Raw genomic sequence first — 25,541 nt, 5'->3', positions numbered from 1 at the left:
CTGGATCTGAAAAGCACGGAAAACTCAGACACTGGCTAAATGACTACAGAAGGACTGTAAATGATTTGCTCAAAAGAAAGTAAGGGGTTTCCCCAGCTGAGGACCAGAAAACTGAAGCCAGTGGTAAAGGAAAAGGGAAGCTGGTGTTTCCCTGAGAAAAGCCTGATACCAGGACCCTGGAGGCCAGAGAGGAGGCCTGGGCAGGAGGGAGGAGCCCGCCTGACACAGCACACAGCCAGACACTGAAAGGGAAACTCATGAGAGGGCGCCAGCAAGAAACCAGCCTGCCAGGAAAGGAAGCCCCAGGGAAGCCCGATGGCGTTGCTGGATTTAAAGGAAGTAAAATCCTCATCTCCCTTGCCAATTTGTTGAAGAGTTTTTGTGTCTATATTTGTAAGAGATATTGGTCTGTAGTTTTCTTTTTTTGTATTTTTTACTCTGGTTTTGGTATCCGTGTAATTCTGGCCTCCTAGAGTCAGGGAAGTGTTGCCTCCTACTTTTTGGAAGAGTTTGTGAAAGATTGTTCTTCAGACATCTGATAGAATTCGCCAGTGAGGCAGCTGGCCTGGGCTTTTCTTCATGGGAAGGTTTATTATTGATGTAATCTCTCTGCTTGTTGTAGGTCCATTCAGATTCTCTATTTCCTCTTGATTCATTTGTGGTAGTTTTTGTGTTTGTAAGAATTCGTCCATTTCACCTGGGTTATCCAACTTGTTGGCAAACATGGCTCACAGTGTCCCTTAGATTACTTTTTATTTCCTAGTGGTTGGTAGTAATAAGCCCTCTTTCATTCCTGATGTTAATATTTTGAGTCTTCTGTCTCTCTCTTTCTCCTTTGTTTTTTGGCAGTCTGGCTTTCTTTTTTGTTTTTGTTTTTGGTACAAGCAGCAGGTTTATTTTCTTTGATATGGAATTCACAGAGTTAATTTGATGCCCCCAAATGAAGTAAAATTGGAACATTTGCATATGAAAACTTTCCTTGAAACACTTATTCAGATGTTTGTTAAAATTATTGATTGTCAGATCAAAGAAACTGAAATTTCAAGTTTGTTCACAGAAATTCAAAAAATTGGTTACCTGGGAAGTTTTGAAATGGCAGTTCTATCTCAATGTCGTAATTACCAGGGGGAAAAAATGCTCTCTCGGCTAAGACTTTTGACAGCCCTGTAATACTGCGTACGCCCACTTTATACAAAGGCATGTGCATTTTGCACAGAGGGTGCATACATTCCTATTATATCATTTTTTGGAAGTGGGCTCAATTGCCTTGTAGTCTCCAACAGGGTCAATTGTCAAATTGTCAATTTTGTAGACCTTTTCAAAGAACCACTTTTTTGCTGATTCTTTGCTGGTTTTGCTGATTTCTTTGTATTGTTTTTCTATTCTCTTTCATTTATTTCTGCTCTAATCTTTATTATTTGCTTTTCTCCTTTTTGCTGTTTGTTTAGTTTGCTCTTCTTTTCCTAGTTTCTTAAGGTGAATGTTTAAGTTATTGATTTTTTCTAATATAGGAGCTTACTGCTATAAATTTCCCTCTGAGCACTGCTTTTGCTGTGCCCTGTAAGTTTCAGTATGTTGTGTTTTTGTTCTGTTCATCTCAGTTTGCTTTCTAATATTCCTTGTCATCTCTTCTTTGATCCATTTGTTCTTTAGCAGTGTGTTGTTTAATTCCATATATTTGTGAATTTTCCAAATTTCTTTCTGTTATCGATTTCTAATTTCATTATACGGTAATCAGAGAACACACTGTGTATGATTTCTGTTGTTTTAAATTTATTGAGACTTGTTCTGTGGCCTAACATGTGGTCTATCCTGGAGAATGTTCCATATGCACTGGAGAAGAATATATATTTTGCTGTTGATAGGAGGAGTGTTCTAGATTCCCATTAGATCTAGTTGGTTTATATTGTTTTTCAAATTTTCTATTTTCTTTCTGATCCTCTATCCAGTTGTTCTATCCATTGTTGAAAGTGGGGTATTGAAGTCTACGACTATTATTGTTGAATTGTCTATTTCTCCCTTCCATTAAGTCAGGTTTGCTTCATGAATTTTGGGGCTCTGTTGTTAGGTGCATATATGTTTATAATGGTTAAATCTTCTTGACAGATTGACCTTTTTATCATTTTAAAATATCCTTTGTCTTTAGTAACAACTTTGTCTTAAAGTGTACTTTGTCTGATATTGGTATAGCCACTCTAGCTCTCTTTTGGCTAATGTTTATATGATACATCTTTTCACATCCTTTCAACCTATTTGTGTCTTTGAATATGAAGTGTGTCTCTTGTACACAGTATATAGTTGAATTATATATATAATATATAAAATATATTTAATATATTTAATAATATAATAAATAGTATTATATTATAAATTATTTTGTTATTAATATATTAATAAATAATATTATATATTATATAGCTATATAGTATAGTTTTGACATATATACATATATATGTCAAAATTATATAGTTTGTTGACTCACCAATTTCGACCTTTTGAGTGTTTAATCTATTCACATTTTATGTAATTATTGATAAGGTAGAATTTACATCTGGCTTTTTGCTATTTGTTTTCTATATGTCTATTTTTTTGTCCCTCTATTACTCTGTTACTGCCTTCTTTTGTGTTAAGTAAATATTTTCTAGTATATCATTTTAATTCCCTTGTCAAAAGGCACAAATCATAAAAGAAAAGTTTGATAAGTTGAACATCATCAAAATTTAAAATGTTTACCCTTTGAAAGACGTGGTTAAGAAAATGAAAAGGCAAGCCATAAACTGGGAGAAAATATTTGCAAAACATGTATTTTATAAAGGACTTGTATCCTGAATATATTATTTATAATTCAATAATAAGAAAACAAATGACCCAGTAAAAACAAATGGATAAAGCTTTGAACAGTCACTTTACCAAAGAACACACATGGGTAACAAATAAACACCCAAAGGATGCTCAGCCTCTTTAGTCATTTGTTGTTATTAGTGCCATCGAATCAATTTAGACTCCTAGCAACCCTGTGTACAGCAGAGCAGAACCCTACTCGGTCTTTTTGCACCATCCTCTCACCTTCCAGTGCTATATCAGACTTTGTTCTGCTGCTATTCACAGGGTTTTCATGGCCTATTTTTTCAGAAATGGGTGGCTGGGTTCGTCTTCCTCATCTGTCTTAGTCTGGAAGCTCCGCTGAAACGTGTCCACCATGAGTGCCCCTGCTGGTATGTGAAATACCAGTGGCCTAGCTTTCAGCATCACAGCAACATGCAGCTGCCACAGTAAGTCAACTGACAGACGGGTGGTGTCGTTCCCTGACCTGGAAATGAACCCGGGCCATGGCTATGAGAGCGCCGAATCTTAACCAGTAGACCACCAGGGCTGGCTCTATAATATTATGGAAGTGCAAATTAAAACCAGGAGTTGGGGCCGGCCCCGTGGCCGCTTCGGCAGCCCAGGGTTTTGCTGGTTTGGATCCTAGACGCGGACATGGCACCGCTCATCAGGCCATGCTGAGGCGGTGTCCCACATGCCACAACTAGAAGGACCCACAACTAAAAGATACAACTATGTACTGGGGGGATTTGGGGAGCAAAAAAAAAAAAGGTTGGCAACAGGTGTTAGCTCAGGTGCCAATCTTAAAAAAAAAACAGGAGTTAACATTACACACCCTCTTGAATGGTAAAAATAAAAGACTGACAATATCAAGTGTTGCAAGGACATGCAGTAGCTGGAACTCTCATACAATTGCTGGTAGGAATGCAAAACGGTATTCCAGGTTTGGAAAGTAATCAGGTAATTTCTTATAAAGCCAAACGTATATTTACCATATGACCCAACAATACCACTCCTGGATATTTACTCAAGATAATGAAAATCCACATCCACATGAAGACTTAAACATGAATGTTCATAGGAGCCTTACTCTTAATAGCCCAAAACTGGAAATAGCCCAAGTGTGCATCAGCAGGTGAATGAAGAAACAAACTGTGGCACAGCCATACGAGGGGACGGTGCTCCGTAATGCACACAACAAGAACAGAGCTTAAAAGCTTTAGCCTGAATGAAAAAAATCAGACACAAAAGATGACATACTTTATGATTCCATTTATATAAAATTCTAGAAAAGGCAAAACTTCAGTGACAGAAAGCAGATTGCCAGGGGTCAGGAGTGGGAGGAAGAGATTAACTGCAAAAGAACATGAGAGAATTTGGAGGAGTGATGGAAATGTTCTAGATTTTAATTGTTGAGGTGGTTAGAGGACTGTGTAAATTTGTCAAAACTCATTGAACTGCACACTGAAAATTGGAGAATTTTGTTATATATAAATTAAACCTCGATAAAGAAAATAGATAAAATTAGCAATGTGCTCCCCCACATATGGCAGCCTCCTTTGCAGTTACGTTGTGGCCAAGTGACAACAGAACATAAGAGGAAGTGATGTGTGTCACTGCTGGAGGTACTAGCTCATACTCAGTCATCTCTTCCTCTTGTCTCTTCTCCCACAGTGATCTTGGAGACCAGGAGTTCACGCTGCTATAAGGAGAGGGAATGTCTGGCCTGCAGGGGATAAACCTGATGGAATAAACCTTCATTGGGTTAAGCCATTGAAATTTGGGGCTTTTTCTATTGGGGAGGCTAGTGCTAATTACCCTGACTAATACAAAAGACATTAAAGAACACCCAAATTCAGAAAGAGTTACATCCTGTTCATCCATAAGAATACAAATTTTAATAATAATGTTCACATAACTTCAAATCAGCCAGCCCTTGTGGTCTAGTGGTTAACATTCGGCACTCTCACCACCATGGCCCATTTTATTTCCTGTCAGGGAGCCACACTACCGTCTGCTGGTTGTCATACTGTGGCGGCTGTGTGTTGCTTTGATGCTGAAAGCTATGCCACTAGTATTTCAAATACCAGCAGGGTCATCCACGGTGGACAGGTTTCAGTGGAGCTTCCAGACTAAGACAGACTAGGAAGAAGTACAGGGCCGCCCATTTGCCAAAAAATGGCCATGAAAACCCATGAAGAGCAGCAGAGTATGGTCTGATACAGCACTGGAAGATGAGAGGACGGCGCAAAAAGAGAGGCAAGGTGGCACTCTGCTGTGCATGGGGTCACTAGGAGTCAGAATCAATTCAACTGCACAAATGACAAAATTTCAAATCAGAATTCCATCAAATTCCTTATGCACCTTAACAAATTGCTTGTACAATGTATATGATAGCATAAAGAGACTAGAATAACCAAGACCTTCCTTAAGAAGAAGGTGGGAGGCCTTGCTCTACTAGACATCAACTTTATTCTTTATAAAGCTATAATAACTAAGACAGTGTGTTTAAATCCGCTAATGGCACTAAGTAGACAGCCTCAAATAGACCCAGATATGACATATAAGTGACATTGTAAATTAGTAGGGAAAATTGGTTGTCCATATGGGGCAAAAATGAAGTTGAACTCTGCCCTAACACCACACCTAAAGTCAAGGTCACTTAGGTTAAGGACTTAAATGTGAAAAGCAACACTTCATATTTTTAGAAATTAATGCAGAAGAATATCTTTATAACATTAGAGTGAGACAGTTTCTTAAACCAGTAAAAAAGGCACTAAAGTACTAGACATTTTTTCAAATATTGCTAAACTTGACCTCATTAAAATGCAAAACTTCTGTTCATCAAAGAACACCCCAAAAAAGTGAAAATACAAGCCATAAACAGGAAGAAGATATTTACAATATGTATAATGAACAAAGGATTCATTTTCCAAACAAATATGTGTGTGTGTTCATGTGTGTAAAACTCCTATGAATCAATGAAAAGACAACAACAGAAAATCAGGCAAAATCCATGAAAAAATATTTCTCAGAAGAGGAAGCACAAATGGCAAATGAATACACGAAAAAAACATTCAAACTTACTAGTAATTAGGGATTTGCACATTAAAATACAATTAGATATCACTAGATTGGGAAAAATAAGAAACTCTGATGATTCCAATTATTGGCCAAAATGTGGAGCAAGAGTGACTCTCATACACTGCAGGTGGGGGTGTAAATCGTTAGAACTACTTAAAACAGCTTGGCATTATCTTATAAAGTGAAGATTAATTCACCCTATGACTCAGTTATTCCACTCCTAGATACAGAGCCTAGAGATCTTTTTACACATCTTTATCAGAAGCCACACACAGGAACGTTTGTTGTAGCAGCGTTCGTAATAACAAGAATTGGAATTGACCAAAATATCTATCTCCAGAAGAACACATACGTCTGTGGTGGCACATTCCTGTACTGGAATGCCGTACAGCAGTGAGGATGACCTAACTATGCTCCATGTGTCAGCAGGGTCTCAAAATCAAATATTGAATGACAAAGGCAAATTACTAAAGAATACATATAGCATGATACCACTTATGGAAAGTTCCAAATATTACAAATATATTCAGTGGGGTATAAAAGTGGAGGGGATATGGTCCACCGCTGGGGCAGGCAATGAAAGGGGTATTATTTGTAAAGAAACTTAAAACAATAATAAAATAGACTAAAACTCAGTTGGCTTTTTATTATCACCATGCATCAGTAATTCTGAATCATATTATTGATAAAATCCTCCCCCCAGCAAAGGCAACGACTTCCATGCCTCCTCCCACCTTGGCACACAACTGAAGGCATTATTCAGAGACTTTTTATTTTGTAGGAAAACTATCAGGGAAAGTAAGGGAGTCTAGAATTAACAGTCAGATGAGCGGTCTTCTTGGGAGGGGGGGACCCGCACAGATGCCCTCACAGGGATTCCTTATGTTCTATTTTTTAAACTGAGTGATTGGTACATACTGTTTATCATATTTTTAATATCTTATGCATTTATTGTGTATTTACTTACATGTTTATTTATATCTTCCATATGCATGAAATATTCCACCCTCAAGAGAAAGAAAATTGAAAAAACAAAATCAGCCAGGGGTGGAGTGGGGTGGGGGTCGGAGAGGGCGTGCTCTGTAGTGCATCCGAAGCTGCACATTCAAGAAAGAACAAAAGGGTCCATCAGAAAAGGAAGAGGAACCACCAGGCAGCAGCAGCAGCAGGTGCCCAGGCTGAAGCTCAGGGGATGTGGGGGTGTGAACTGAAGGGCAAATCTTGGAGGCATTGCCTTCCAGGCCAAAGAAGCCATGGACGTGGGTGAGGTTTCCAGGACGTGCATGTGGAGTGAGAAGTGCATGTGGAGTGGGAGCCAAGGCCGGAGGCCCAGGAACACTGACCTTCGGGAGAAAGAAGAGCCCTTCCAGCTGAGGCTGAACAAAGAGGTGGAGCAGCGAGGAAAGAGTGGGGTCTCAAAGCTGGCAGGGGCCCAGGCGCTGCTGGGAAGGTGACAGGATAAGGCCGAGGACGCCGTGACCGGACTTTGCAACAAGAGCCGCTGCTGACCTTGGGGCGGAGAGGAGGTGGGAGCCACACTGCGGTGGAGGAAGAAGTGACTCAGAGGAAGGGAGGCGAGGGTAGGGAGTGGAGACAACTCCCAACAAGCATGGCCGGGAAGGCAGGGAGCAGCTGCTGGGAAGAGACATGGAGGCGAGGGAGGGATTGCATTACACTTTTAAAATGTTCTTGAAAAAGTTCCAATCTGGTTGAGCCCCACCAAGGCGGAAAGGAGGCCTTCAGCCTTGCCACCCTGCTGGCAGCCGTCAGCACGGCAGGTATCTGTGGGGGCTGGAGCATGGGGTGCAGTGACATTGGTAGGTGGTGGTGGTGGTGTCTCCTATGGTGGGAAGAGTATTTTATCAATGATGTTCAGAATCGCTGATAGATGGTGATGGTGAAAGATAAGAGAAAGCAAACTGACATTTAGTCATTTTTAATCTTGCTTTTAAATTCTCCGCAGACACTGCACAGTTTCTTGTCTGCACTGGGACAGACAGCCCTTACCACTGGCCCTTGGTACCACCAAGAGGGAGCAACAGGGTTTGAGTCTCTAGGACCTGGGGGTGCATCCCAGCTCCTGCATGTTCCAGCTGGTCTGGGGTGAGCTCCTTACCTCTATGCGCCTCATGCCCTTTAGCTCACTGTAATTGAGGCTAATTCTTACCCTTTAGGGTGGTTGTAAGGATGGAATGCCCAGCACACAGTAGGTACTTCCTAAGTGTCCTTTTGGAGTCAGGGAACAGAGAACATAGTGACTGGTGTTGCCCCGGCCCCTCAATGGAGGAGCAAGGCCCTGTGCCGGCGTCCGGGGTCGATCCAGCGCGAGTGGGCAGGGGTGCGGGGAGGGGGTGAGCGTTCTCAGGCCCTCCGCCGCCGGCACTACCCTCGCGGCTTGGTTGGGGCCCACAGTTAATCCCTCCCACCTTGCTCTTCTTCACAGTCGCTGTCTGTCCGCAAAGGCCTCCCCATAGCCCCAAAGGCCAAGCCTGCGTCCCGCCCCTGCCCTCCCTGCGGGTCCCAGGGAAGCTCCGCAGCCTGGGCCGTAGGGGGCGGTTGTCATGGGGACGCCGGGCCTGCGGAGCTGCCTCCTTAGCAACAAAACTCCCAGGCCGGTTACCATGGAAACAGCATCCACTCGGCAATCAGTGATGAGGATCGGGTTCCCTGCCCTTTCCCAAGGAATTTCCCCTCCTCTGGCGGCGGGCAACACGGCACTCCCCGCGCCGCGTCGTCGCCGCCGGGAGGGAGCCCCAGGGAGCTCGCGCTTCCAGCCCTGGCTGGCTGCCTCTCTCCTACCCGAGGAGGCCAGGGCCTGCGGGAACCCTCTGCAGCCAGCGCGGGTGGAGGCTGCCCTCTGAGGGCTTTGCAGAGGGTCTGGGGCCAGGCCTACCGCTGGGTGCGACACCTCCTAACAGTGAGGCCCCAGATCCCCCGTGTGTCCTCAGGTTCCCCAACTGACACAGGAGCCCAGCAGCCGTGGCCCACCCTTGGCCACTCTGAAAGGCGAGCTCTGTCCTGCCGTGACCCCTCCCCCCAGCCTGGTCACCTTCGTCTCCCTGCCGCCCTCTAGCTTCTTAACGCCCATCTGATCAGGCTACGAGGGCATCTCCCTCTTCAGTATCCAACAGTTCACCTGCACATTGACTACCCTCATTCTTGAGGGGGCACCAAGGAGTCCGAGGGACTCTGGAGCCCTGGCAGCTGGGGTGGGAACGATCTGAGTCAGGGTCTCACACCTCCAGGAGCAAAGGACACACACACACACGTGCTCACCCTCCTCAATGTCTCTCACCAGTCCATGGAGTCCACACCACGTCCACAGCCAGACCACTCATCTTCTAGCACCTTTGCCCCGCAGCTCTTGGGGACACAGGTTTGTGCACACAAGTGCCCACACATGCTCTGGAGGTCATAGCCCAGCGCCATCCACAGCCCAGCTCTCGAGCCTCCAGTACTCCCCATTAACCTCACCGCCCCACCCCAATCCCTGGCCCCTAGAAGAAGGCAGCACGTGCTGGAATTTTTTTTATTTAAATAAAATATACAACACGGCCCATTTACCGTTTTCTGTTTTAAAAGTGGAAGATTTGAAAATTGCTTGTGGGGGATTCGGCATAGGACGCCCCACTGACCGGACCCGGCTCCCCCAGTCTCTGTGGAGGGGCTGGACTGGGTTGGAGCTTTTATAAAATGTGTGTGCGTGTGTGTGTGTGTGAAGAGAAGAGGGTGGTGAGCCCAGGCCCTGATGGCAAGGGGGGTGGTCCTCACTCTCCTTGCCCCTGGGCTCTCCACCCCCATTCCTGCCCCGCCCCACCTGCCCTGCCACCTCCAGGACTAGACTGTGGGTTTGGATCAAGTCCTGATGTCTTCCTTGGGGGGCAGGGGTGGGTGTAGAACTGAGATCGAGGCTACTGATTAAATCCTTCCAGCTCTGAGAACTCCCGGGGCCCCAGTAGAGACCAAGGCCAGGCGGCTCCTAGCCTCTACCTAAGACCCCAGGATCCTTCACCCCCTTCTCTCCCGGATTATTGCCTCCCAGTCCCTGTGGCCCATCTATGGAGAAACTGGCCTGTCTCACATCCCAGGACAGCTCAGGACAAAACCTGATCTTGCCAACCTTCCGGCTTGGAGCATGGAGGAGGCTTCTGGAAGGACAAGGTGGAACCAGCCTTCCTCATTATTCAGGACTTGGCAGCCAAACTTGCTCCTGCCATATAGGCAGGGAGCAGACCTTTGACCCTGGCTCTGGCAGGGTCTTGCTGGGGAGGATCATGCCTCAGGAGGCATCTGAGCTGCCTTCACATTGGCCCTCACTCTGGACCTGCTTCTGCCTCCTACTTGCCTTCAAGAATCAAGGCCAATCCCCTTATCTGTCCTCCAGGGCCCTCCCTCTGACCCTCCGGCCTCTGGATCTCCTCCCAAAGCCCCTGACTCCACAGCCCCACATCTACCTCAGTCACACCCCCACCGTGCACCCCAGCCCACCTCCTGCTCCCTCCTTCCTCTCTTTCCTTTACTTGTCCTTCCTTCTTCCTTCCCTTCCTCCCCTCTCCCCATTCCCTCTAACTCCTCCCACATCTCAAGGCCTGGCTCAAGCCCACCAGTGGCCACACACCTTCTTTAGGCTCCTCAGGAGACCCAGCCCCCTCCTGCATCCTGAGATGTAAGTCCTGGAGCCCTCAGCAACGTGCCCGGGCTCCCACCATAGCTCACTGGAGCAACAGGCTGGGGAGGGAGCATGAGGAGGGGGCAGAAAAACATGATTTACTGAGTACCTACTATGGTACGTGCCAGGTGCTGGGCTGGGCGTTTCACATATAGGACTTTTCTCATCTGGTCCTCATAGGTCCTGGTGAGGCGGGACCATAATTATTCTCATTGCACAAATGAGGTAACAGAAAAGGTCAGATATCTTGCCCAAGAGCACACAGCTAAGGAGTGGCAGGGCTGGGATTCAAACCAGGTCTGATTCCCTTCCCTCTGCACCATGTCTGGAGGCCACCTAACTCAGCCCCTCTGCACAGTGCTCTCAGGGAAGGCGCACGGGCTCTTCCCCGGGCAGGCTTGGATGCAAATCTCCGATCAGTCCCAGCTCTGCCACTCCTAGTTACATGATTCTGGAAAAATTACCCAAACTCAGTCTCCTCATCTGTGAAATGGGGAGAATCAAAAGACCTGCCTCGTGGTCTTTGTACATGGAAGGAGTTAATGAGTGCACAGCGCTAAACCAGTGGTTGGCACAGAGCAGACTCAGTAAAGAAGTTCTCTCACCTCCCACTGTACAGATGGGAAAACCGAGGGCCACAGAGGCGACAGGATGTGCTTGAGGCCCTACAGGAAAGGAGAGGCACAGCCGAGTCTTCTGCTTCCACGAGGTGAGAGGTCAGTCTGGGTCTGGATCGGAGACCAGACATGGGGAGAGAGGGGGCCTGCTGAGAACCCTGGGGGACTCTTCCCTGAGGCCTGGAGAGAAGACTCCCCAAGACCCAGTGGCAGGGCCAAGGTTGGCTGCTGGATGTCAAGTGACCTGGGTGTCCTGGCGACATGGGGTTAAACTAGATTGCACACACATGTGCACACATGTGAGTGGCTATCTACATGGCTCTGCAGAGCGCTACATAGCTATACATATACACATCTTACATACATATACATATACATATACATATACATATTCATATACATATCTTGCTAAGTTTGCAGTAGAAAAAACGCAAGACTCTCAGGGCCCTGGCCCTGTTTTGTCCCAAGGACTCAGGCAACTGAGGCTCCCCAGGAACACACCCAAGGGCAGCCCCTTTCTGGGGCAACAAGATGACCCCCAGCAGAATGGGGCTCCAAGTTCACAGCTAAGGGGCTGGCAATGGCTGTTGCCCTTAAACGAATACAATGACAGATCTGCTCTAGGAACCCCAAACATGGGTCACCCCCACCCCTGCCAAGCCCCAGAGACCCCACCTGCCTTCCTCTGGCTTTTGTGTTTGGGCCCTGCCTGCTCCCCTCCCCCCACCCTCCCACTAGTGCTGAGTATTAAAATAGTCTATAAAAGCAAGTGACCAAAAATCTATAGCTCTAAGAATACCTGGTTATTTTCTGCTGTCTTTTGTTTTTCTGGTGTGAGTTTTTTTTTAAATGATAATTATTATTGTTATTGGTATTATCTCCTAATCACAGTTAAACCTGAAGGGAGAAAAAAAGCGAGGAGAGGGAGGAGGGGTCCCAGCTCAGAGATTGGACGGCAGTTTGGAGCGCACTGGCTCAGACCTGGCCCCAGGTTCCCTCTGGGGGGCAGCAGTCAGAGGGGGCCCCCCAGAAGAGGCGGCTCTTGCCCCAAACAAAGAAAGAGGGGGTGGCAAAGAACCTGAGGATGTCTTCCGAGGCAGAGTGACGTGCTGGCCGGAGACAGCACCATAGGGTCTCCCAGGGGGACCGAGGCCCCCGCTGCCCCCACTGCCGCCCCCAGCTCTGGGGAAGAGCGGGAAGGCAGCCATGGACTCCCCAGAGGAGTGTGGGGAGGCTCTGCGGAGAGTCTGCGCCCCATCCTGGGGTAGGGCCGGCTGAGAGGCTGAGATGAGCTTGAGGTCCTGGGTGAGGCGGCCTGGGGTGAGGGGTGGTGTACCCCGGCGCTGGGGGACCTGGGGGGGTGGGGGACTGGATGCAGGTGGCAGGAGCAGGGAACCGTGGGAGCCAGAGGCCCGGGGTTGGGCACTTGGGAAAGTTCTTGGGGGGCCTGGGCTGTGGCCAGTGGGGCTGAGACCTCCTCGGGGGGTAAAGGCTATAGGAGAAGCCCCCCCAGAGGCCCCTGCCAGAAAGGGCTGCCGCTCAGGCTGTCGTGGGGGTGTCTCTGGCGTACTTGGTGGGCCAGCGGCCAGACCTGGGGACAACTCCCCCGGAGGCTGGCCCAGCTGCCCTGGGCTGGATGACGGGGACCTGGATGAGGGTGGGGGCGGCAGGAAGTGCTCCAGGAGTCCCAGGCCTCCCCTGGCCCCCGGCAGAGGGGGTGGCGGCTGGTTAGCTTGTGGGGAGCGGGCGCCAGGCTGCAGTGGGGTGAGCAGGGGAGAGTCGGACGAGGACAGGGAGCCACCCAGCGCCTTGTGGAAGTGGCCAAACCCGGCAGTGGTGGTGGCAGCTGCAGCAGATGGTGTGGGAGCTGGGGAGGGGCCACAGACCCCAGGGGGTGGGGAAGAGCTGGAGGAGGGCAGGAGAGGGCTCAGTCCGGCGGGTGCAGAGAATCCAGCCAGCTGTTGGATGTGGAAGGAGGAGGAAGATGGTGTGTCCACCTGGGACGGGCTGCTGGCAGGTGAGGCGGAGCCCAGGGCAGAAGGGATAAGGGACTGCAGCCGCTTCAGGTGCCTTGGTGTCTGCCCGGCCCCGAAGCTGCCCAGCCCGGGGCCTGGGGGAGGGCGGAAGATGGCGGCGGGCAGGCGTGGGTGGTGGGTGAGGGCTATGGCCACGGAGGTAGTGGCAGCGGCAGCCTGCAGTGGTGCCTGGATCAGCGGGGTCCAGATGACGGGTGTGGGGGTCGGGGTGGCAGAGGCGGCAGCCTGGACACGGTGTGCACAGTGGGCCATCTCGCGGTCATGCTGCACAATCTGCTGGATGATCTCATTTTCCTGGTAGTTGAAGACGCCTGAGTTGAGGTCATGCTGGACTTTGTGGAGGAGGATGGAGTTCTTCTTGCCTGGGCCACAGAACAAGAGCAGGAACTCAGGCCAGAAGGGGCGGAGAGGGGGAGCCCGCCCCAGCTCGTGGGGCAGGGAACACTCCCTCCTACCCTCCCACCCAGCTCCCTCACCAATGCGGTCCAGGCGGTCCAGCGCCACAGTCTCGAAGGCCCGCCGCATCATGGGGTACTCCTCCAGCACCTCGTTGAAGTTGTCCACGCTCAGCGAGTAGAGGCGGCAGTAGGTGTCGGCTCTCACGCTGGCTGTGCGCCGACCCCGCGTCAGCAGGCAGATCTCTGCCAGGACAGCAGGAGTCAGGGTAGGCTTCTGTCAGACTCCACAGGGCTTCCTGCCTCACTCTGACCTAGGTCCCCAAAGCCTGGTCCAGAAGCTTGACAGGTTCACAAGGTTCCTACCCGCTAGCTGTGACCACATTGGATGCCATGCCCACCTCCCCCACCAAATGGGTGCTGGATGGTCTTTCCCATCTCTGGAACCATACTCCTATACTGGTCTCACAGACACCCACCTCTGGGCAGTAGCCACGAAGGGCCTGCCATGCCTACCATCCTTGGTGTCTCTCCAGCCCATTCCCCTGTCCCCCCAGAGCCCCTTGGCTGCCTCACCTCCGAAATAAGAGCCATCTGCCAGTTTGGTCTCCTTGTTGCCTTTGGTGAGCACACTGACCACGCCGTGCTGAATGAAGTACATCTTCTTGCCGATGGTGCCTTCGCGGATGATGTAGTCCCCTGGCTGGAAGACCTCAAAGCGCAGCTTGGTCAGCATGGATGTCACAAAGTTGGGGTCCGCGTTGGCAAACAGTGGCATGGAGGCCACCAGCTTCCGGCAGTTAAAGTTAATGATCTCCTGCTCCCCAGATGGGGTGGATTGGGAAAGAGGGGGAGAAGGAGGTGAGGGGAGCCACCCGAGAGGAAGGCCTGCTCCCTTGCCCGGCCTGGCTGTGGGCAAGCTCACCTCCCGCAGCGGCTCACTCAGCTCGCCCAGGATGCTCTCCTCGTCAAACATCTTGCCCTGGTAGCGGTGCTCGTAGTAGTCGTGGATGCGCTGCCGGGTGTCGGGCGGAAGCTTATGGAAGGACATGTACTGCTCCACCTGCTTGTACTGAGTTCCAGGAAAGGAGGAGAGGGCGTCACCCCCTGCCAGCCGGCCCCAGGGCCCCAGCTGGCACTGCCCGGCCTCAGCCCTGCTGGTGACCAGGGCTGCATGACCCTGTGGGCCGTCTTGGCCAACCTTAACTCCTCAAGACAGAGGTCCTCAGTGTGGGTGTGGTCACGCTGTGCCCCAGAAAATGGCCCTGACTCCCAGCTGCTTGGGGCTCCATCAGAGTGTCTGGTCTCACCGCGTTCAGTGCTATGGAGATGGCTGTGGGACAATAGGAACTGTCTAATCCCAGATATAGGAGACCAACTGACTAGGAGGTCGATCCAGTTTCCCCTGAATGTTGGACTTTTCTGTGTTACACTGTGAGCCAGAGAGGCCTGACTGACTCTGGAAGGAGCCGTCTCCTACCCGTGGTAACAAATTGGCATAGGCAGCAGAACGGGCTGCAATGGGGTAGAGGGATTGGAGGCTGAAGCCGGGCTGCCTGACCCATCATATGGCCTCTATCCAAACGTGGCCCAGCCGAGGCTGAGTCATTTTGTTGAAGAGCCACTCCAGCCCAGGGGAGGAGCCCAGTAGAGCAGGGACCTTAAACAGAGGTTTGGGGACAAGAGATTTGTGAACCTAAGTGCCCAGGGCTCAACCCAATGAGCAAGGCTCCCACCTACCCTGGGAGTGAAGGCGGGGCTTACTACAGCTGTCCCTGGATTGTGGGTGGAGAGTGAGAATGTGAGGTTCTTCCCATACTGGGATTTAAGAGAAGTCCCTAAACCCCAGGAACAAGCAGAATAGGGGAGCCTGTTCTCACATATTAGTGCTCCAAAGAGGTGGGGACACGGTACGGCTGCAGAGGGTGCCAAAGAGCGACGGAGGGCTGGGGGATGACATTTGCTGATGTTCTTCCAGCTGCAGCGGCCCAGGCAGAGGCCAGCTGGGATGAAGGGAAGGGAGATGACGTGCTGAGCTAGGCATTAATGACAGATGGACCTCAAGAGTGGCTTCTGGTTTTGGGCCTGGGCATCTGTGCCACTGTATCCACTAACAAAACGGGAAAGAGCGGAGGTTTGGAGTGAAGCGGGTGGGGAGACTGTTCTCATTTTGGACATGAGGAGGTTGAGGTGTCCAGGAGGCACCAAATGGACAGTCTGGAGCCAAGGAGAAGGTGGGGGCTGATTATATCATTTGGGCCCCACTGCATAGAGGCAAACACAGAGCCTGGGGCTGGGGGTAGCAAAGCTGTAGCACTAGGAAGACAGGAGAGAGAACAGCAGAGAGCCCGGCCCAAGCCACCAGGGCCCCACGTGTGATGACTGACAAGACAAGCCAGCCGAGGAGAGCAAGAAGGACTGGCCAGAGAGGAAGGAGGAAAACTCAGAGAGCGCGGTCGTGGAAACCAAGAGCAAAGCCAAGAAGGCAGTATAACTGCCAACTGCCGCAGGGAGCCGAGCGAGATGAGGACCCAACAGCACCCACTGGCTTTAGCAACACAGAAGGCGCTGGTGAACTTCGGTTTAGTGGGCTGAGATAAGAAAGTGGATGCAGTAGCCATAAACAATGTGGGTTTTTGGTTGGTTTGTTTTACGAATTTGTCCATGAAAAAAGAGACAGACAGCAGCCAAAGCTGGATGATGGTGGAGGGAAGGCTGCTGTTTTTAACAAGGGAGAGATGAGCAAGTTTCAGTGCTGATGGGAAGGTCCAGAGAGAGAGAGGCTGGAGGAGATTCTGGACACAGGGGCAGCAAGAGGGAGAGGGGTCCTCAGTCAGCAGAGACAGGCCCTCAATTGCCACAGCAGGAGGAAAGGTGGGTCCAGATAAAAAGACATCTACAAGTTTAAGGCCAGGGAGTTGAAGTAGTTCTCATCTAGGAGGGGTCCCCCTCTTCCTCCTCTGTCTCCCACACAGGGGGTCCCAATCACAGGGCTGGACACGAGGGAGCCTGTGGAAAGGACCAATGGGCAAGTTCTCCTGAGAGAGCCCAGGTGGACCATGGCTCTCTGCCCTACCTTTTCCTGGTACTGGCGCCGGGAGGAGTCCAGGGACTGGATGAGGGCGGTGGCATGGCCAATGAACATGGCGTAACAGGTGGCGCCCACGATCATGCTGAGCATGGTGAGCCAGACGTCCGACATCCCCACGGGTGCCTGCCGTCCATACCCGATGCACAGCATGTGGCTCATGGCCTTGAAGAGGGCGTAGGAGTACTGCTTTCCCCAGGAGTTGTTCTGTGGACAGACAGATTAGGGGATGGGGGGTGAGTGGGCTCAGACTTGTGAGAGGGCAGGCCTAGAAAAGTCCCTGCCACCTCTCACCCCTTAACCTAACTCTTTCCCAGTGGCCGAGTCCGGGGCTCCCAACCTTGCTGCTGGCCCAAAACCTCAGTGAGGGGCAGGGAGGCCACACTGACAACGCTTGGTGATGAGGGAAGCCACCCTGCTGAAATAACTCCAGCCCCCTCCAAATTACTGCGGAGCAAAGCCCATTTCCCCACTGACCTCAATTACAAAACCAGATATGCTTCCCCTGGGGGGACAAACTCTGGCAGACTGAGCCAAAAACACTGTCCTCATTCTGGGCGAGCAAAAGTTAAAGTGCTGCTGAGCTGAAGTTCTGCCGTGCGAACCCCGCCGGCATCCATCCAGGGAAGCAGCCACTAGTACCCTCCCCCAGAAGGTGGGCTGTCTGGAACACACAAGGCTGGGGCAGGAGGAGGGAGAAAGGGAGCGAGGCTCCTGGCTATTTTTGTCTCCAAAGCCAGTCGGTGTCGCAAGGAAGCCTCAGTGTGGGAACACTGGGCTCAGAAGGGCCATCTCCTGAATTTAGTGCATGTGTGGGCCTGTCACCCTCAAACAGAGGTAACTGTCCCAAATGAGGGGGCCACCAGATGAACCCCAGTGCCTCTCTGCTCACGTGGTAGATGTGTTGGTGACAATGCAGAAACCCACCCTAGCATAAGGCCCACAGCACCCCTGCCCAGAGCCCCAAGTATTTCCACACTTCTAGGTTGTTCCAAGCACCTGGAGGAAAGCACACGAGCTGGGTGCCATGTTCAAGGTCACTCAGACCTTCCCGGACAGAGCTGAGCTAGGCTGGAGGCTCCCAGTCTAGACCAGGGTGGGAGGTCCACAGAGCTGATCTCCAGGGGTAGAAGGGGCCAGGCTCCTTGCCTGTGGAACAGGGGTGGCCCCCCAGCTGCCTCCAGTCAGGGCTTCTGGCCTTCCTGCTGAGCCCCTGGGGACCGGGAAATTCAATCCATATGGCAGATTCATTTACACGCAGCTCATCAAAAGGCTGTTTTGTAAAGCCCTGTTTGATGCTGAAAGATGCCTCGGGGTCTCTTTCACCTCTTTCAAAGTGGTTTTCCCCCCTGGGGCCCTGGGGATTTGCCTTCAGACCAAACCAACCTGACTGAGAGGGAAAAGGAGAGAGGCAGGGATTTGCCGGACCCAGAGAAAGGCTCACAGGTCCAACGGGTCTCCGGCCCCACTTGGTGCCCACCCTGTCCAGAGGGAGGCTGGGGGGCTCTGCCCTGCGGCTTCCACGGCCCCAATTCCAACTTCTCCTACCCACCCACAGGGTTGGAAGGCTAGGGAGGGAGGGGGTCAGGCTCCATGCCCTCCAGGCTCAGGACCTCACCTGAGACCAGGATGTGTGTGTATGTGGGGCGAGGGCTGGGCGGTGGAAAGGGCAGGTAGGGGGACAGCCTGGCTCTGCTGCTGGAGCAGAAAGTGGCTAGCTGTGTGATCTAGGAGTCTATGCAAGCTGCAAACAGTGCCCCTCACAGGTTCCTCTTTTCTCAGGCTCAGCTTTAAGGGCTGGTCTGCCTCTGAGGAGCAGAGGTGGGAGGCAGGAGCCAGCAGCCCGGCGTTGCCACAACTGATATAATCGGAGGAAGTCCAGGTCTGAGTCTCCCTGGGTGAAATCGGGGCCAAATATCGAGGCTCCCAACTGCAGTGGAGGCTGTAGGAAGGCAGAGGGAGCAGCACACAGCCACGAGCTCCATGACAGGCCTGTACCGGCTAGAACCACGTGCCCTTGCGCACCTCACTGGCACCTCGGGGTCCTACATGCTGGGACTCAGGAGTTCCAAGTTGTGGACCTGCTCTGCCCACATGTGCCTCATACCCCCACTGCCGTGCCCAGAGGGAGGGCCAGGCTGGGCGCTCACCACCATGTTGTTGATGGACACCCAGCAGTCATCGGGGAAGTCCTGCAGCATAGGCACCAAGAACTGCAGGCAGCCGTCCCAGTGGCAGAGCAGGAGCATCATGCCGATGAGATTCACTATGCGCACCACGGCGCTGGCCAGGTCGTAGGTCATGTGGAAGATCTGAGGGCAGAGGTGAAGAAATTGGCCCGGTTAGGTGGATGGCCGGGAACAGGGTCGGCCTCTCCCAGCCAGACCCTGCAGCTGCTGTGGGCCCTGTTCTGCTCATACTTGGCAGAGTGCCCAGCTCTGTGCAGGTCCAGGCTGTGGCTAGGGTGGGAAGGCATCAGGCCAGGCCCTGGAAGCAGCAGACTGCAGACTGTAGGGCCCCAGATGGACGCCTTCTGGGATATGTGCAGACGGTGGGGGCGCAGGAGGGTGTCCCACAGGAAGTCCAGCCATCCAGACTGGACATGGGAAGGGAGTGCACCAGGAGCCCCATACAGCCCCGAAGTGCGCAGAGAAGCCACTTCATCAGCTTGCCTAGGCCGTGAAGACAATAGAGAGAAGAGCCAGGCAGTCTGAGGCTCCCTAGGGGACCACAGTCTGCAGTCAGGCCAGGGGCATGGTGTTTCCCTCAACCCATCACCAGACTCACAGGACCCACCCAGGGGCCGTGGGCTCTGCATAAGGCAGTCAGGGGACTGAAGAGGGAGTGGCACAGACACACAGCCTCTAAGTTCAGGTAGACCTTGCTCCCAGGCCCACTTCCTGCCCAATTCCTAGCTGTGTGACCTTGAGAAAATCCCTGCACCTCTCTAATCATGTTTCCTCATCTGGAAAACGGCAATAAAAATTCTTACTTGAGTGGCTTGTCAAAAGGATTAAATTATACATACAAAGTGCTTAATACTGGGTATAGAAGTGTTCAATAAATTACAAACCATTATTAATTGATAAGTTGTTAATAATTGATCTTTATGATTAGTTAATATGTATCCGTAGCCACGTGCTCCTGTGCTGTTTAATAAAGTACAGGACCCTAACCCCAGCCCACTGCCGCCCGTCAATCTCTACTCCTGTGGCTCCCAGTGGGAGGACGAAGTGTGGCTGGGCAGGGCCAAGGGCAGACACATCCCAGCATCCCTGCCCCACTGCCTCCTCCCAGAGCTGCTGCTCAGTCCACTTTCAGCAGGGATCATCACGGTGGCAGGGCAGAGAGGGGCCACAGAGATGGAAGGAAGTCTAGAGGGAGGTCTCTGGAAGTTCTGGCCTTGCCTCCGGCCTGTGAGACTCTGGGAACCCTAGTTCTGGCCCCTCCATACTATTCCCAGGCAGAGCAACCTTCCTGGAAAGGGGCTTTGGGCCAAAATTAGAGACTTGTCAAATGCCACAGAGACCTAGTTTAAACCCATTTCAGATGGGGAAACTGAGGCCTAGAGAAATAGGCCTAGATATTTCAACTCCCTGTCTAGTGGTCAGCCCTGTAGCTGGTGGCAGGATATTCTGATACTAGTGACCTCAGTTTCCCCTTCTGGAATGTGGGCTGAGCCTGGGTCTAGGTTTTGAAAAACCAAAGATGAATGCTACTTGTCCAACCCCCAGGGTCTCCCCACCTGGGGCCCCCTGAGTAGCATGACTCTGGATGACCCAGCTGAAAGGCTGTGGAGTATTTTCAGGATGAAACAGCCCTTGGAAAGTTTACTGGAGGATGGCAGCTCCAGCTTGTCCCATGGTTCCCCATGGCCCCGGTGACAGAGGGACAATACCACCACACCTGAGTGTGGGCACGTGACCCTATAGTCTTCATTTCATTTAAACTCACAACAATCCTCTGCTAAAGATATTGTTAACCCATTTTACACTAAAGCTTAGAGAAGTGAAGCGACTTGCCCAAGGTCACGGCGGCAGTGGAAGAGGCGGATTTGGACCCAGGGCTGCCGGCGGGTTATTAATTGGCCAGTGAGGGAAGGGTGGTTTTCAGCAGTCCTGTTTTGCAGATAAAAGAACTCAAACCCAAAGTGGCCAAGTGATATGGCCAGATTCCCACAGCAAGCTGGACCAGGGCCGGGTGGGACTCCCTGGTATCTTGCCTCCACAAACACTGTGTAATGCTGTAGACAGAGCTGTGTGCCTGCAGCCTAACCCCCCCAGGGCTCAGAAACCAGCCCCGGGGCTGTGAGCAAGCCCGCCCCTGCGTAAGCTGACACATCTCAGTATAAGGAGCGGTGGGCACTGGAGAATAAGCAGGGCAGTTTTGGACTGGGCTCTGGGTTCAGCGGGGACTGGGGCCGGTGTCTGGGATGCAGAGCATGGCTAAGCATGATGCCAGTGCCTCTGGCCATCCCTCCACTGCTGGCCATGCCCCAGGGCCTGGATCCTAAGCCCAGGAGGCTCCCCCAGCCTCTCCCCACAATCCAACAGTGGCTCCTGAGCACCAGGTCCCCAGAGGTGGCTCTGAGGGAAGATCCCACTTCTGTCTTTTTAGCATTTAGCTGATCAGCTCGCTGACCTTGGGCAAGTCACTAACCTTTCAAAGTCTTGGTTGACCAGGATGCCACCAGCTCCCTCACTCTTGGGAATGGGGAGGGTGAGTGACACAGGACCACCCAGTCTCAGAGATGGCCATCCCCAGCACCTACCTTCACCTCCCACCACACCTCAGCCTCCCCTCAACTAAGACGAGCTGGACATCGGCGCCCCATTTCTCAGGGTTGCTGGAGAAATTAAACTGGCTAACAAAGTGCTCTGGGCCCTGAACCCGCACATGCGTGGGTCACTATTATTAAGTTCCTTCATTTCCCAGCTGCTGTGGACTGAATGTTTATGTTTCCTGAAAATTCATAAGTGGAAACCTGATCCCCAATGTGATGGTGTTAGGAGGTGGGGCTTTGGGAGGTGATTAGGTCATGAGGGTGGAGGCCCCATGAATAGGATTAGGGTCCTTATTAAAAAAGACAAGACAGATGATCTCTCTCTGCCCTATGACGACACAGAAAGAAAGTGGCCCTCTACAATCTAGGAAGTGGGCCCTCACCAGAACCCAACCGTGCTGGCTCCCTGATCTCATCTTTCCAGCCTCCAGAACTGAAAGAAATAAATGTTGTTGAAGCCCCCCAATCTGTGGTATTTGTTATAACAGCCCAAGCTAGATACTATATTGGAGCTAAAGGAAGACTTTGACCATCTTTAGAGGATGTCCCAGGCTGCTGTAGCCCACCATATCTGCTCCTTTCTGTGAATCACTCTGAGTCTTAAGGACGCAAGTATCAAGGTTGGCACATTTTTATGCAAGCTCTTCTGTTCTTTTTGTACTACCTATGTTTTTCTTTTCTTCATAACTAATTTTCATCTAAGACCAGGTCCTTGTCTAATTTTGCCTTTATCATGATCTCAGTAACGAATATGGCAGAGCATGTGGTAGGGTTTCAGGAGTGGAGAAGTGCTTAGTGACAAAGGTGAAGGTGACGATGACGATGGGGATCAGAGCTGCCACCAGTGTATAGAGTGGCATTTGAAAAGGGCCCCACTCTGGGCAGATACAGCCCCCAGGGAATCTATCTTTGTCTTTGCGGGAAGGAAAAAGGTGCCTTCTCCTGCAGGTGGGCACAGACTCATGCGTCCTACAGAGAGCATGTGATGGTGGTGGCGTCTGGTCTTGGGCTGAAGAGGGACACAGATGCTGGAGTGCCCAGAGGAGGGTTTTGGGGATGGGGAGGGGTGGGATGATGGAGGATTTTGGTGGTGGGGAGGGCTGCAGATGGCTGTCAGATACTGGAAAGCCAGAGCCACCAACAGGGCAAGGTCTGAGATTCCTGTGAAGAGCTGGTGGGGAGGATGCACCTATTGAGGCTAGGAGGGTACCCCAGAGAGCGAGGACACTTGCCCCACCCCCAACACTCTATGGCACCCAGGCTTGGTTGCTGAGAACAAGGCTGGACGTTGCTGGGAGAGGCTGCTAAACACTCCTGTGTCCCCGCTGTGGGTTGGGGCTACAGGCCACCCGCAAGTCAGCTGCACTACGCAAATATTTGTCTTGCTCTTTATACCTCATTAAAATCCCCTTTTATGATATTGGTTCTGATTGTGGGGGTTGAGTACCTTCATTTCCAGGCCCCTGCAAGGCAGGGACAGGTAGCCTGGGTAGATCACTCTCTGTGCCCCTGGTGGCACTCAGGGGAAGCTCCATTCTCACTCCCTTCTGCAGTTTTTCGACCACAGCACAATCTGAGAGGACACATCTTGCGCCTTGGGCAAGTGCCTTCTCTGCTCTGAGCCTCAGTTTCCCCAGCTGTGTAATGGCTCCATAACTGCCAGCTCCCAAGGCTGTCTTGGGGATCAGGAGAGATGATGTCCACAGCTGGCACACAGAAGGTGCTCAGTGCATGTCAGTTCCTTTCCTTCCCTCTCTTCCCCAGCCCTCAAATAAATGTCTCAGTCCTGGGGACAGACGAGCAACTGGAGTTTCTGCCAAGATCTCCTCTCAGGGCCTGGCTGAGTTCCCTCTCGGGGACTCATTTTCTCCTCAGGGAAGAACAAACTTCTCCCTTTGTCTCAGCAACAAGCAGCCACATTGAGGACAGCAATCCCAGGCCCAAGAGAGTGGCTGGTACATGTGCATCCTGGACAAAGCCTGGAGGTAGCTGAACTGAGGGTCATGCTGGCTCCCTTCCTGAGGGCCATAGAGAGGGCCAGTTCCCGCCCCCTAGTACCACTCCTATGCGTCGTCCCAAACTCAGGATTCAGAGAGAGATGGAGAAATTGGGGCCCACAGGGAGAGGAGACTCATCGAGGCTGCACAGCTGCCCTGGGCTGGCCTCCTGCCTCCTGCCGTTCCAGGCTGCCGAGGGAAAGAAGAGGCTTCTGGGCTGGGTCGCTGGGGTGCTGGGCCCTGCAAGGGAACATCCGAAGGGGGGCGACCACGGTTTCTAACAATAGCCTCCGTGCCTATAACAAGCTCGCACCTCAGAGGAAGGGAAGAGGCTTGGCTGGGAGAGGCTCGGGAGGGAGGATGCTGACCCAGATGCCCGGGAGGGAGGTAGAGGCGGGCGTCCTCTGAGACAACAGCCTACACCTGCTGAGACCACTCCACCTACCCCGACTCCTGAGACCCGCTACTACCGCTTGGGATCTCTCACTGGGGGCAGGGCTGGGCGAGGGCAGGCGGCTGAAGCATGGGGGTCAGGAGCCTAGCATCTCCGCAGCTTCACCAGGGTGCCTTGGACAAGCTTCTCCCTCTCCATGGGAGGCCGACTCCCCAGCCCCTACCCAGCGTCACAACAATGTCTTCAGAATCAGCTGAGATGATCCTCGCCAAGACTGGAGTAGGGACTGAGCCCGGGTCTCCAAGAACATCAGAGTATGCCTGACAGTCAGGGAAACTGAGGCACAAAGAAAGAAAGAGATTCACATAGGGAGTGGGAAGAGGAGACAGGGCAGGGTTTTCTCTACTAAATACCTCCCTCTCCACGCCTCCTGCAGACCAGGGGCCTCAAAGGCTCTCCCTGCTGCTGCCCCGAGGCCAGGCTGAGGCGAGGAGAAGCCCCGGTCCTGGGGCAGGCCCTTAAGGATCTAGAGACAGGGTTCCTGAGGCTAGCTGGGAAACCCCAACTCAATCCCGGGGGTCCAGTGGGAGCCCTTAGCTGGGCAGTGTGCCCAGCAGAAACCAGCTCAAAGCAATTTCCTTCCCAGCTGGTAGGCAAGATAAGGGTGTGTGTGGAGGGGGTGGGGAGTCATCCATCTGGCCTCCTGGGATCTCCCTTCCACCCACAAGGTTGGGTAGCAATGTCCAGTTCAGAGCCCAGACCTGAGGCCTCCTGGGGCCTCTGTCTACCTGAGGGAAATGCTAGGGCCAGAGCCAGCCTGACCAGTTTTGGATAGGCCAGAGGGTAGCCAGGCTAGAGTGGCAGTGGGGACAGGAGCCCTGGCCTGAGCTCCCAGGATGTATGGTGCAAGGACAGTAAAAGAAGTGGTTAGCTCTTGTCCCAGGGCCTACTGTACCCAGAGCCACTGGCAACACTGCCAATGCCCCCAAATACCATTGTCCCCGGGGCCCATGCACAGGAAGGAGCAAGGTTAGCCCTCAGGGGGCTGATGCCTGGAGACACAAACAGATGCGAGAGAAGGGAAAGAGCAACTACTTCTCTGCTTCTAATGACAGTATAGGTGCAAGTCCAAGACAGGCAGAAAGTTGAGGGTTCTTGGGGACTGAGGGAGCCAACATGGTGCTGCATGTCTACTTGGGACAGAAACCAAGAGACAAGCCTGTCAGGGCATTCCAGGAAATATGTCTCCAGCCATCCTCTGCAGCCACGCAGAGTGGCCCAGGCCACCACCACCATCACCCTCTCTGTTCCCTCTCAGGCCTGAGCTCAGACCCACATGCCAACATCTCTCTGCACCTGGATATCCCATAGGCATCTCAAACCCAACCTGTCACACAGAATTCCTTACCCCACCCCACAACCGCTCTACTGCCTACCCTCCCAAGCTCAGCTGGGAGCCATCCCGAGTGAGGAACCAACGGAATAATGGGTAAAAAGTACTGGAGAAAAGGAAACACCTTGCAGAAGTGTAGGGGGTGACTAAGATGATGGGGTGGGGAGGGGCATTTATTAAACGGTTCTCTGCACCAGGCTTCATGCTAAAGGTTTTACAAACATCATCTCATTTAATCCTCACAACATTCCAATGAGGA

General features: G+C 51.9%; 1 protein-coding gene across 1 annotated transcript in view; it reads right to left on the bottom strand.

The window, feature by feature from the left end:
* Positions 1–9,425: 9,425 nt before the first annotated feature.
* HCN4 (hyperpolarization activated cyclic nucleotide gated potassium channel 4) overlaps positions 9,426–25,541 on the bottom strand; it is a 43,005-nt gene continuing 26,889 nt past the window's right edge. Inside the window, exons 3-8 of the mRNA XM_070621786.1 lie at positions 18,866–19,027; positions 16,704–16,922; positions 14,553–14,699; positions 14,204–14,444; positions 13,709–13,873; positions 9,426–13,594 (exon numbers count right to left, since the gene is read on the bottom strand). Of these exons, the coding sequence (XP_070477887.1) occupies positions 12,138–13,594; positions 13,709–13,873; positions 14,204–14,444; positions 14,553–14,699; positions 16,704–16,922; positions 18,866–19,027 (2,391 nt within the window). The 3' untranslated portion in view covers positions 9,426–12,137. The remainder of the gene's footprint in view (positions 13,595–13,708; positions 13,874–14,203; positions 14,445–14,552; positions 14,700–16,703; positions 16,923–18,865; positions 19,028–25,541) is intronic.

The sequence above is a fragment of the Equus przewalskii genome, chromosome 1 (genome assembly GCF_037783145.1).
Source record: "Equus przewalskii isolate Varuska chromosome 1, EquPr2, whole genome shotgun sequence".
NCBI lineage: Eukaryota > Metazoa > Chordata > Mammalia > Perissodactyla > Equidae > Equus > Equus przewalskii.
Note: the sequence above shows the minus strand (reverse complement) of the source record. Positions and strands in the feature narration are given on the sequence as shown.